General features: G+C 34.5%; 1 protein-coding gene and 1 non-coding gene across 2 annotated transcripts in view; one reads left to right on the plus strand and one right to left on the minus strand.

Moving 5' to 3' along the window:
• The window catches only part of LOC126776290 (diacylglycerol kinase eta), a 187,605-nt gene that overhangs the window by 54,159 nt on the left and 119,291 nt on the right, over positions 1–14,155 (minus strand). The window contains exon 3 of the mRNA XM_050498666.1: positions 2,659–2,739. Within this exon, the coding sequence (XP_050354623.1) occupies positions 2,659–2,739 (81 nt within the window). The remainder of the gene's footprint in view (positions 1–2,658; positions 2,740–14,155) is intronic.
• Trnal-cag (transfer RNA leucine (anticodon CAG)) lies at positions 3,464–3,547 on the plus strand. The gene has a single exon. It is a non-coding gene; the product is annotated as a tRNA-Leu (tRNA).

Consider the following 14,155-nt stretch of genomic DNA (forward strand, 5'->3'; position numbering starts at 1 on the left):
GAAGACGTTTTCAAAACGCTGGATTGGACTAGGTATGGAGTCAATGTAAACGGCGAGTACATCTCACACCTTCGATTTGCCGACGATATCGTCATCATAGCAGAGTCGCTGGAACAACTCACCGAAATGCTGCGTAGCCTAGGCGAGTCTTCCCGGTGTGTCGGTCTCGGCATGAACTTGGACAAGACCAAGGTCATGTTCAATAGGCATGTCGTGCCGGGACCGATATACGTCGAGGGCAAACCTCTCGAAGTTGTTAGTGAATATACCTACCTAGGACAGATTATACAAATCGGTAGGAACAACTTCGAGAAGGAAGCCGATCGAAGAATTCGCTTGGGATGGGCAGCATTTGGCAACCTTCGTCAAGTCCTCAAGTCGTCTATACCGCAATGTTTGAAGACGAAAGTCTTCAACCAATGCGTCTTACCTGCCATGACATACGGTGCCGAAACGTGGACACTAACTGCGGGACTAGTCCACAAATTCAAAGTCGCTCAGCGTGCTATGGAGCGAGCTATGCTCGGAGTATCTTTGAAGGATAAGATCAGAAATGAGATTATCCGGAAAAGAACCGGAGTCACCGACATAGCTTGCAAAATTATCAGGCTGAAGTGGCAGTGGGCTGGTCACGTATGTCGTAGGACCGATGGCCGTTGGAGCAAACGAGTCCTAGAGTGGAGACCGCGAATCGGCAAGCGCAGCGTAGGGCGCCCTCCAGCCAGGTGGACCGACGACCTTAAGAAGGTGGCGGGCACCAACTGGATGCGGAAGGCGGAGGACAGGGAGCTTTGGCGCACCTTGGGAGAGGCCTATGTTCAGCAGTGGACAACGATTGGCTGTTGATTGATTGATTGATCCAAGGTTATTATTATTTTTATATTTTATAAAATATTCATTCAAATTAAATAGTGTTTCAAATAAAATAATGTTTTGGTTTTTGACTGCCTCTTTGGTCTAATGGCTTGATATAAGGCCACAGACCCGGAGGTCCTGGGTTCAATTCCCAGGTCGGCCAATAAAAAGTCGTTGGGTTTTTCTATCAGAAAATTCTCAGTAGCAGCCCGGAGTGTGGAAGTTGGAAGTGTGTCCCGTGCGTCAAAAAGCGCGTAAAGCCGTTGGTCCTGCGCCTGAACTCTTTCTGGTCGTGTCGGATTGTCGTCCCATCGGATTATTAGAATTAGTGAATAGAGAGTGCACCTGTGTTTGCACACACACTTGTACACTACAATATCTCCTGTGTGATTGACCGCCATGGCTGAAATCAGTATGGAGGACATTATTATTAATATTTAGGTTCATTCTAATAACACATAAAAATTCGCAGTTAACACTCATGTGTTAGCTACTACTGGGCCACCTCTTACATATATATATTTACATATGTTCTTAAGTCATTAACTATGAAACAACAGTTTTGCCGACTTAAGACGGAATTATTAGGAAATGTAAATTGAGCCGTAAAGACGCCGTAAAGTTTTGTTCATAATGAGCATTTAACTAGTTAACTTAATATTTCTGATATGAATTATTCAGATATTCAAATCCTTTCAAGTCATTGTTGTAATCTTCAACAAAATAAAAAATTACCGCGCGTTTTCTTATGGCGTGAAAATCGGAAACGGTCAAATGATGCGAAAATATTATTTTGTAAAAAAATGTTTAATTTTTAATGTTGAATAAAAACATTATATTTTTTTTTACATTTTTTTTATATAATAGGAAGGCGGACAAGCATATGGGCCACCTGATGGTATGTGATCACCAACGCCCATAGACATTGGCATTGTAAGGAATGTTAACCATCTCTTACATCACCAATGCGCCACCAACCTTGGGAACTAAGATGTTATGTTCCTTGTGCCTGGAATTACACTGGGTCACTCACCCTTCAAACCGGAACACAACAATACCAAGTACTGCTGTTTTGCTGTAGAATATCTGATGAGTGGGTGGTACCTACCCAGACGAGCTTGCACAAAGCTTAAATTCGGGTTGGTAGAATACACATGTGACAGAATTTCAGTGAAATTAGATACATGCAGGTTTCCTTACAATACTTTCCTTCACCGTAAATCACGAGATGAATTATAAGCACATGAAAATTCAGTGGATCATCGGTTGAGATTCACGCGCTCTTACCACTGGGCCATTTCGGCTTATATAACTGTACTATTCACTTTTATTTAAGGGTAACCACCGAATGTCTTAGACTACGATCTCGTATTGAAGACTATACGTAATATACGTAATATCAGACTTCGGCGTAAACTTCCGATCTACGTACAACACAACTCAAAGCGACACCGGTAGATATCTTAACAGACGAGAGCAAAAGACAGTTCATCGATCAGTTTACGCTGCAATGATTCGAAATAACGCGATAGAGACGGGACGCGTTTGAACGCCGCTTACGAAGCCCATCCAAAATTAGCGTTTTAAAGAGACCATAACAGAACATTTCTATTGAAAGCATCATAAGGCAGCGTACGGTGTGACGCTATAAGCGGCCAATGGCGTTTATAGGAGACCATAGGCTCAGCATTCCTCTCGAATTCGAAATTTGAAACTAAATGACGATTCAAAAGTTCTTATTAACTTGAATAAAGGTAATTTCAATTTGGTTGATCTTTTTTTGAATAAAATATAAATACATACTTGAAAACTATGGTTGGCGTTATTGATGCTGCACTCTGCGAATATCGCGTCTTCTAGTTCATACTCGTCCCAAAGCTGACTCTAAAACAAAAAATAATACCATTAATATTTATTAAATAGTTCTAAATTAATCTTTAATTACGCAATAATATTAAATATTTTAATTTAAATGTTTAAAAAGTGGAAGGTTTAAGGTATATAAAACGGTTAAATAGCTTAGTTCAATTAATTTGATCTAGATAAATATTTTAAGCTGCATTTTAATTTTAATTGGATGAGGTGTTAAGAAATAAAGAAACAGCCAGTAAATATCATATGGTTCGGCTAAGGTCTCCTATCCCTTTGACGAGAAGGTTTGAATTTTATTCCACCATGCTGCTCCAATTTGGTGGTAACACATGTGGCAGAACTTCAGTGTAATTAGTCACATGCAGGTGTCCTCACGATGTTTTCCTTCACCAGCGAGCGCGAGGTGATTTCCAAACACAAATTAAGAACATGAAAATTCAGTGGTGCTCGCCTGGGTTTGAGCCCTTGCTCTAACCACTGGCCCATTTCGGCTTTGATTAAAAAAACAAACTGTATTTAATATTTGTTATTTTATCCGGGCTTTGTACATACCCGTTTGTACAAAACCCTACCATCAAGTAAACGAACACTTATTACGATTGCTTCAACTTTAATTGAAATTACTTATGAAGCCTCTTGATTTATTCTAAAGACCAAACTCGAAAGTCAATACGGAATCGCGAAATTATAGAAAGTGATACTATAATTATTCACGATATTCGTCCCGAACCGTATAGTCAGGATGGCCGAGCGGTCTAAGGCGCTGCGTTCAGGTCGCAGTCCACTTCTGTGGGCGTGGGTTCGAATCCCACTTCTGACAGGACTTTTTATTTTTACAAACAATATTTTTTCAATCCATTTTTTTGAGAAATCGTTTTCAATTTTACCTGATTATCTAAACAATTCTTGTATATTTATATTATTTATCGCATAAGCTTCTCGATAACGTTGCACCGTAAGTGGATTTTCAATACTTTACGAGTGGAATACGAGATGAACTCTTACACTTGAATTGAAATAATATAAATACTGGAATTTAAAAATCGATTCAGTTGTAGAAGACAGAATTGTGTATTCAAGGTAATGATGATGATGAAATATTTACTTACATTACAATATTTTTTAAATGGAAAGCATTATCTTAGCAATATTGATAATTCAATTGCCGCGTCGATTTAGTGGCCAGCCCATATGACTGAAGATCCGAGTTTCTGGGTTCAAAATTCTGAAGTTTGAAGGTGGGTAGTGTACACTGTTAAGCCTAGTTAAGCTAGTAAAGCCGTTACTGATTTTGCCGCCCGTGTCGAATTTGTCATTTCATCGAAATAATCCCATGCGAGTGAGGGTATAGAGAGTTGTGCACTATAATTTATCTGACGAAGTTAGCTAGTCTCTGTTGAGAATGGTCATAGCTACATGACCGAAAATATTCAGGATTTTTATGAATATGAAAAAACAGACAATAGTATGGCATAGAAGTCAATAATTTCGTGGAATGAAACATGGAACAGTAACAGTAACAGCCTGTGAATGTCCCACTGCTGGGCTGAGGTCTCCTCTCCTTTTTGAGGAGAAGGTTTGGCTTATTCCACCACGCTGCTTCGAAGCGGGTTGGTGGAATACACATGTGGTAGAATTTCAGTGAAATTATACACATGCAGGTTTCCTCAGGATGTTTTTCTTTACCGAGCACGATGAATTATAAACACAAATTAAGCAAATGAAAATTCAGTGGTGCTTAGCCGAGTTTGAACTCGCGATCATCGGTTAAGATTCACGCATTCTAACCATACTTGATATGGAATAGTTTTTATTTATTTATTTTTAATTAAAAAAATATATTTTGTAATTTAGTCGATCGGTGAAAGGCGTTAACATGTAAGAACAATGAATATGTAAATAAGCATTGAAAAATATTTGGATAAACGAAATGTAAAAATAATATAAGCATTCAAGTTTGGATCGATAAGAGATAATATATTAAAACCAAATATTTAAAAATAATACCGTATATCCGTAGAACACTTCGTAGCACGTAGTACTCTAACGCGTCTGTAGCAAGTGGCGTAGCATTGCTACGCCGAGTCTAACTAAACAATTGTCGTATGTACATTACAAATGACAATTATGCGATGGGAATAATTACTTTGTATCGATTTGTTATGAATTATTTATATTGACCAATAAAAAGCGACCCTTCTGCCGGTGTTAGCTAGTGCGTATACAATGTGCTGAACTCTCATTGGTTAACCTAACTACAAAGCGGTTAAAATATAATTCAAATGCTTTTACACAACCCTTTTCAGTAGTTACCGAAGCGTAAATTTCTGCACTTAAATTGTTAATTGAAGCGTAAAGATCCTTTGAATATCAGTATCAAATTATATGCTTTCCTTGATGTGATGATTCGTAAAATATTTTGTGATGCCATATTACATTGTCGTTATAAATTAATCGATATATTTTGAACTTGAATCCTAATATAAGGACCTCTATACTAATATTTTAAAGAGTAATGTTTTTCTTGTTGTTGTATGTAATTGATAAACTGTGAAACTAGCCGTTTAAATATATTTTTTTCAATACTAATAAGGCTCTTACGAGCACATACTAACTACAATATATATTCTAGCTGAAATTATATGAATATATTTTTTAATATTATTTTAATGTTTGATTCTATTGATGTTTTACAATTTTTATTTCTTTGTTTTTATGACGGATCCGACCAGTTGTGACGTAATGTAATCATTAATCACTACAAATTACAAAACAAATTGCCTCCGCCGCGTCTGTCTGTCTGTCTGAACACGATAAACTTAAAAAACAATTTTCGGAGGAATTCGCGAGGAAGGTTTAGGTGTTTAGTTAATTAAGGTTTTATATAAATTGGCTGAAATACGACGATTATTAAAGAAGGTGGAAAAATCATCGTAATTACGAGCTTTATAGTCTTGCGCCGCGTAAGCCAGTAGAGTTATATTATATATTACGATTAAAACGTTTTATATAGGAAATTATTCTATTTATGCAAGGCCGGAATCTAGTAGTAAAATAGAGACGACAAAGATGATCCCTCAAAGACGGCATATTCAGTTCAGATGCTTAGAATTTATCCTGTGTATAGTGAATTTCTATTGAAGTCAGTAATTTCGTTCCGTACTGTATGCAAAATGCTTTCAGCATTCGACTTGTGATTTTGCTTTCGAAATATCAAACGATGAATAAATAGAAAATTCATAGGAATATTATAACAAAAGTTTGAATAAAAATCACATATATTATTTAAGAAGGCACTCACAAGCGCAATTGAATCATGATTTTAGAATACGATAAATTGAATTTAAAGCTTTCAGATTTGGTATAAAGATAGATAGAATATTCTTCATTGTACAAAGATAAAAAGCACATTTAGGTACATAGCTTATTCGCCTTAACTAACAGCCTTATCGCTACATAGCGATCTCTTCCAGGAGACAACATGATAGATTTATTGATAGTTTGTCTGTTTAGCTTCTTTGTATAGAAACCAAAACAATTTGTACGCCTAAAGCAACCATATGACTGAAAATAACCAGAATGTATAAATCGATCTGTATCAAGTAACTGAATTTGTTTAAATTTCACATATTAAAATCTAAGGTCTTAATTAATTTATCGATCTAGTGATAAGTCGAGAAATCAAGTAAGTAAGAGTAAGAAAATCAAGAATTTATATAGGAAAAAAAAAACAAATGATAGTACATTTAATGTACAAGACATTCAAATGACTTACATAATGCATTAGGAAATAATTTAATCATTGATCTGATCTGGACTTTAAGATAACTTTATTAATTAATTTAAGGGATCAAAGTGAGAGGTTTAATTGATTTTCATTTGACTTGACTTCTCTAATAATTATTTTCACGGTCCACTTTAAAATGGTTGCTTAAATTTTAATATAATCTCCGAACAATTTGGAGTTGTTCCAAATACCGCGGACGGAAGGAATTCAATGAGAAAAGCTGACCTTAAAGATTGAAACTTAATTAAGACGTTAATTGTTCATACAAGTAATCCAATTAATGTTTTAGCACGTAGTCTGAGAGTTGTTTTATTAGGATTTTCTGTCAAAAAAAATCACAGTGGCAGTCCCGAGTCTGGAAGTTATAAGTGTGAACTCTCCCATAAAAAAACGTAACGCCATTGATATTGCTCCTGAACTCTTTCCGGTGGTGTCGGATCCCATAGAATTATGAGAGTGAAGGAATAGAGAGTGCACCAGTATTTGTGTACACACTTGTGCACAATACTCGTAATATGTCCTGCGCAGTTTGCTAATAATAAGTATAATTTAGTATCATTTAAGGTTATTTAGTTTCAGGTAAATATTAACTGAATCTTATAAGCAAACGTATTTATGAAGTTTAAACCAATTATTGACTTTTCAAAGTAAAGGGAAATCGATCAAAAATATTTTCAAACATTCATTATACATTCATGTTTCTGATGTTTTCTCTAAAGGGTTTCCCGAGCAAGGTCTCATAAGTCCTTATAACATTTTCAAAGGGAAATTTTGCTGTACCTTTTAAAATCTGTTTCGGGACCGCAACTTACTGAATAATTAATGCGAAGTAAAGTTCGCAGGATTTCGTCTTTAATGCCGACCTTTATCAAAGAACAAATTATTGTTATTATTTTAAATGAAATGAACATAGGTAGTGCTTAATGGTATTATAAATACAATTAAATTGAGAAATTGTAGCCAAACGCGGCCAAGCACCTAGGAAGTTTAATTTGTGTTTAATTTGTGTTAAAAATTCATCTCGGAAATCTGCATGTGCCGAATGAAAACCATGCACATGCGTATACACTAACCTGCATTAGAGCAGTATGATTAAAACCACTCCCCAAATGACATGTACAGATTTTTACTTGAAATTTAATAAGATATTCTGTCCTGAATGCTGTTATTTCAATCGAAGGGCAATGCAAAAATATTAATCAGCTCGCCCGTAAAAACAACAGATGGAATTTGCAGTGCTATTGTGTAAGAACTCATTACTCACCCGTGAAAAGTTGACAACCGACTTATGGTTGTATACTATTTTGATGCGTGTATTCTTGCAATATTATGATTATAATACTCAATATGGCATATCACTTTCTGACATTTTTCACGACGATTTCTGAGGTGAAATTCGAGAGAAAGATATTTAAAACATGCTTTAAGAAAACATATATAAATATGATTTTTATTATAAAATAAAAAATATTTATTACTTACCAAATTGAAAAAGGCAACCGAAATTAAAAAGAAGTTCAGTTTTCGGTATTAGATATATTGAATACTGTCAAATTACTTTGTAAGTTACATCGTTTTCAAGTAATTTCAAACGAGTTTACGATGTGAACAATATCAAAACTGTGAAACGAAAGTTGTATTGGCTTTTGTTGAAACAAAATAAGAGGTTTAAACTTCTTCGAATTGTTATTCTTCTTGTTATTCTTCTTAATAAATATTTCATACTTTTACATATAAATTCGGACTATTGTATTAATGCGGAGTTTCTGAGTTAAAAGATTTTACTTGTACGCCCAAAGGGAACAAGAAATCACAAAGATTGAAGCTATTATTTTTGACAGGATTATGAATTATTTTTGTTTTCCTTACAGAGATTTTAATACACGAGATTATGCCTGCGACTATAATCACGGACAACATTCAAGCTTGTATTAATTTAAACGTATTCGAAAAATAGAGGAGGTTATATATTGTATTTTTTTATCTGTGATCTATTATCTATTAAACATCTATTAGGTTACTTTAGGGCTAAAACGACTCTTATGCCTTGATGGCAAACATCATGAAGCTCTTTATACCGTGATGCCCTCTGTATACTTTGTCGCTATCTGTTATGATAATAATAATAACAAAAATACACTTATTTTAAAGATACATATAGTTTCGATATCGACTAGATTCGTTATAAGCAAAGTGCCTGTAGGTACACTGGCTTATACGCCATTCAAACCGGAACACAGAAATAGTACTAGTAATAAAGTATTGATGTTAGTCATAGAATAAGTTATAAGTGGATAAGTAATGACCAAATGAATTATTCTACAATTATGTAAATCGCCTTTTATCGACTACTTGTTCAAACATCAGCTTGAATTAGCATTTCATTGCTTAGTAATTACGAAGACTCGTTAAAGATACAACGAATAGAATGAACTTGAAACGTAACCGTGCGAATCTAATGAATATTCAAAAGAAACTAATCTAAAAACGAAATTCGAAGCGATTATAAAACATTTATATTAAATACTAGTTGGTAACACAATCGATTTTAAATGTAATTTTCGCATTATTATCAGCAAGTTCAAAGCTATAACGAGACAAATTTAAGTATATGTTTACCGTTTTTCCTAACCTAATATTATATATTTTTGAAGTGAAAACTTCTTTAGGCGTGTTGCGCTGGTTTATCGTAGCGGATAGACTCGTAGCTTCGCGTCACCGGCATGCTAATGTTAATATAATAAAATCGTTGAAAGTACAAATAATTTAAGTATTTTGGAAATTATTGAGAATAATAATGATTGAAATTTATGTGTATATACTAATAGTATATACAAATAATACAAGTGTATTTTAACTATTATTTATTTAAATTAAGCTGTATTAATATTTTATACCGAGTTTGCGACATACTGTGTATTTTAATGAATAAAAAGCTATATGAAAAAAGGGATAGAATTATTACTTGGAGTGACAATATACGTGGAAATTGGACAAATATATTTAACATTTTTCCCTATGACTGTTTATTATGTTTAAGATCCGAGACGATCCGTTGGCTAGAACACCTGAATCTTAACCGAATATTGCAAGCTCTAGCCCAGGCAAGCACTTATTCATTTTCATATGCTTAATTTGTAATTTCATCTCGTGCTTTGTAGTGAAAGAAAACATCGTGGTGTTTGTAGTTTTGCGGTAGAAAAAAATAAAGTGAAGAAAAACAAGAAAATGTGACACATTGTAAAATACCACATACCTACTGGTGGTAGGGCTTTGTGCAAGCCCGTCTGGGTAGGTACCACCCACTCATCAGATATTCTACCGCAAAACAGCAATACTTGATATTGTTGTGTTCCGGTTTGAAGGGTGAGTGAGCCAGTGTAATTACAGGCACAAGGGACATAAAATCTTAGTTCCCAAGGTTGGTGGCGCATTGGCTATAAGCGATGGTTGACATTTCTTACAATGCCAATGTCTAAGGGCGTTTGGTGACCACTTACCATCAGGTGGCCCATATGCTCGTCCACCTTCCTATTCTATAAAAAAAAAAAAAAAACCAACCCGCGTTGGTAAGGAACAATACATAATATATGGCAGAGTTATTAATTGGCTTGCATTATTATTATCTTTTAGTACATATTTAAATCTTAATCGCAATTTCTTAACAATATAATATATTGTATAGGTAATATACATTAAATTTAAATATCAAAGAATATCGCTATAGAGACTATGACAGTATGACGCGCAAGCTAAATGTCAATTTTCGTGTCACTCTAAATTGTAACGTATGCAACCTATTATATATTGAAATTAGGCCATTAGCCTCGCGTTCTCGTTCAAAACCTTTACGCAGTTTTGACGCGAAACAAAAACCATTTATATATTTATGTTCGCCTGCGTTTATGTATATATAAGGTAGTCTGTATAGTACTGTATAGAACAATAATCTTAACTAATAAAAATATTAAAGTTTTTTTATGTTATAAAAACCTACTAAATAAATATACATAAACCTTACACTAGAAGATGCAGCGCGTTTCAGAGACGGTTTTAGTGTACAATATTATTATGTAACATGCTGCGCTTGACAGTTTCACTCGCGTAAAATTTTAACTACTGGCGTGACAAGCGTGAATTTTATGTTCTTGTAATTTATATTTATAATTATATTATTATCTCAACCTTAAAGGCTACGTCATCTGCTGAGGAGATTCATAGTGTAATATTGTTATCCTCGCAGTGCAAAAGGACGGTAATTCGACACGGCCGCAGATGAATCAAGCGCAGAAACAATGATTTTACGTGTTATCCGAGGCACAGGAATGTGAAAATGCTAATTACCCGAAGTCTACTGAGAATTTCTTAGCAGAAAAAGCCAATAACTTTGATTTCATTGGATTTCATCTAGAAACTTGAGGTCTTTAGTGTTTTAAGGTAGCACTAAACTATCAACGCAGTTATAAAAAAATATAATTGTGATATTAAGCCAATTGAATATAGATAGCCTGTTTCCAATAATTTGCAATTCCGTTTCACGAAAAAAGAATTAACTTAATTATGCTTAACTAAGGCAGCAAGATGAGTACTTAAGCTTTTCTATTTTTTTCTTAAAGTGATCTACAAAACTATTTTTTTTAGTTTCAGAAAAAAATATACTGAATAAGGTAAAAGTGAGGAACTTGTATGTTTCTTAAATAGATTTAAAGAAATAATGTTGGCTAATAATATCTAAATATTTTCATTACCCAGAATTTTAAATTATTGTACAACGACTTCGATTATAATTTTGTGCTAAGCTAAAATTTCCGAACAGCGCTCACGTAGATAAAAAAATTACTTTCCTAAAAAAAAGTGATAAAAATGTATGTATATAAAGCCAATGGATGGTTGGATGTAATAAAACTCTGTGTTATAGTTGGCACGGCTTTTATGTATGTATTACGAGAGATTAAGCTCCCAAAGCTTCAAAAATCAAAAGCTACGCGAACAAAATTGCGCATAGCTCGTATAAAAATAATTGCAAGGCACAAAAACAAAAGATAACGAACCAAAATGCTGGCATTGCATCAATTCCAGTACAGCTGCGAATAAAAAGCCTTTAAATATCGCAATGATTGGGAAAAAACTCTCCTCTTGAGGAGAAAATTTGAAATTTATTCCACCGCGGTGCTCCAATGCGATTCGGTGGAGACACTATAATTATTCATAGCTTAATTAGTATTTCTGTTTGTATCAACCTAATAAATATTAATAGCGATCTAAATGCAAATCAGAATTGTTGTTAATAATTGATTAATAAATGAAATTGTATTGCTAACGCCCATTTAAAAATCTAACAGCTTTTTTTCATTATCTCTAAAGTGGTGGTGGTAGTGCGAGTTTTTTTTTACTTTTCGAAAGCATTATGGAATAAAAACAGCCGTCTACTGTACTGCGACACAATAGTCGAAAATTACATAAATACAGCAGTTCTCTAGTAATTAAAAAACCATTAAAATTCCACAATTGGCTCTATGCCACAAGGTCGGCTGAAATTGCTAATGTAGCCATAAGACAGCCTGTTGCATTTACTGAAACTTCGTATGTATTATGTTTTGTTAATTAGATTGGAATAAAGCATATATACATTAATATGCAAACCTATTAAAACGTGAAACTTTACCTCAGTTTGTGTAATGTACACTTTATACGTCAATAATTCATTTAAAGTAAAGCGGGACTATGTCAACCGCGTTTTGCTAGTAAAATATAACATTGATCGTAGTTAATAATAGTGTCTTTAGGACCGATTTCGGCCACGGCGGCAATCTCAAGAGAGATTAGCCAACTACGCAGGAGATATTATAGTGCACAAGTGTGTGCGCAAATACAGGTACACTCTCTATTCCCTAACTCTCATAATACGATGGGGCGGCAATCCGATTAGACCGAAAAGAGTTCAGGCGCAGGACCAAGAGCTTTAGGTAATTTCCGAGGCACGGGATTGTACACACTTCCAACTTCCAGATTCTGGGCTGCTATTTAGAATTTCGACAGAAAAACCCAGTAACTTTTTTATTGGCCCGACCGAATCCAGGGCCTCCGGGTCTTTTTTTTATAGAATAGGAAGGTGGACGAGCATATGGGCCACCTGATGGTAAGTGGTCACCAAACGCCCTTAGACATTGGCATTGTAAGAAATGTCAACCATCGCTTATAGCCAATGCGCTACCAACCTTGGGAACTAAGATTTTATGTCCCTTGTGCCTGTAATTACACTGGCTCACTCACCCTTCAAACCGGAACACAACAATATCAAGTATTGCTGTTTTGCGGTAGAATATCTGATGAGTGGGTGGTGCCTACCCAGACGAGCTTGCACAAAGCCCTACCACCAGTAGGGCTTTGTGCAACCAGTCTGCGGCCTTACATCTAGCCACTAGATAAAACGAGAAAGTCGATAATAATAACAATGGATGTAGGATTTAAAGTCAATATCGCAATAGTTTACTGGCGCCTTGCAATGTAAAAGTCGCAGGTTTAAGTGACTTCTTGAGTCGCGCAATCAGTTAATTGTATGTGTTAATTAAATGAACCTGTTGATTAAATTTTTAACTCAGGTTATTGTCTACACAATAATGTATTTGAAATGTTATTCGTTTTATTACAACTTTATCATCATCTCCAGACAATCGTTATCCACTGTTAGACCTTAGGTGTCAGAGCTCTCGATTCTCCGCCTTAAAGATAATAAAATCCGCATAAGATAATAAAATAAGTGCTTATTTAAAAAAAAAAAGGTTTTCATTACTGATTAATTATTACACAGCTTATAAATATATTCACAATTATCAAAATATTTATTCCGCATATTTGTTTAAATCAAATCAAATCACACAAATTTCGTATATATTTCGTAGTGTTATTTTAAAAGTTGAAAAGCAGTCTTAAATATTATAATTGCATATAATGTTATCAATCTTCTCAATTAAAAGTTAAATGAATATCTATAGAATACGAAATAGTATCTTTGACATGCTTTCAAAAATCGAACAAAACAAACAGACCCCTTATAAGCAAACGTCTGAATAAAACGTTGATATTTCTTATCATTTAAAATTAAACACGTATCAATTCAATCGTCTCGTCGGTAGTAAATATAAAGGCGTCTGATATTCTGAGCACGTAATCGCAAGGTCGCAGTAGTGAATAGTAACCTTGGCATTGTAGGCGTTCCCTGGCGTAGCGTGCCCTATTGCGTACGTACGCTGTCGGGCGTGGGAGTCAGCGTGAATTTAATCTTTCAACTCGATAACGTAGTGTATCCGTTGCAATAGTTTTCTATGATGGAACGTTATCGTGTTATGGACTTTACACACTTCACAGCATTTAAGCGACAGTATAATTAAACAAAAACGTAGTATGATTTATTCTGCCCACGCTTAAATAATTCACTAAAATAATAGTCATCAAAAGTTCAGAAGCAATGTGAACGATAATGACTGAAATAGTATAAAACTGTAACGCACTTACTTACGCCCGACAACAAAGCGACATTTCTCTGGTATTACAAAACATTGTTAATTGCACAAATTTAAAGAAAAGAAAAAAAAATACACGATAGAATTAACTAATTACAAAATTAAAATACTTTGAAAA

The sequence above is a fragment of the Nymphalis io genome, chromosome 2 (genome assembly GCF_905147045.1).
Source record: "Nymphalis io chromosome 2, ilAglIoxx1.1, whole genome shotgun sequence".
Taxonomy (NCBI): domain Eukaryota; kingdom Metazoa; phylum Arthropoda; class Insecta; order Lepidoptera; family Nymphalidae; genus Nymphalis; species Nymphalis io.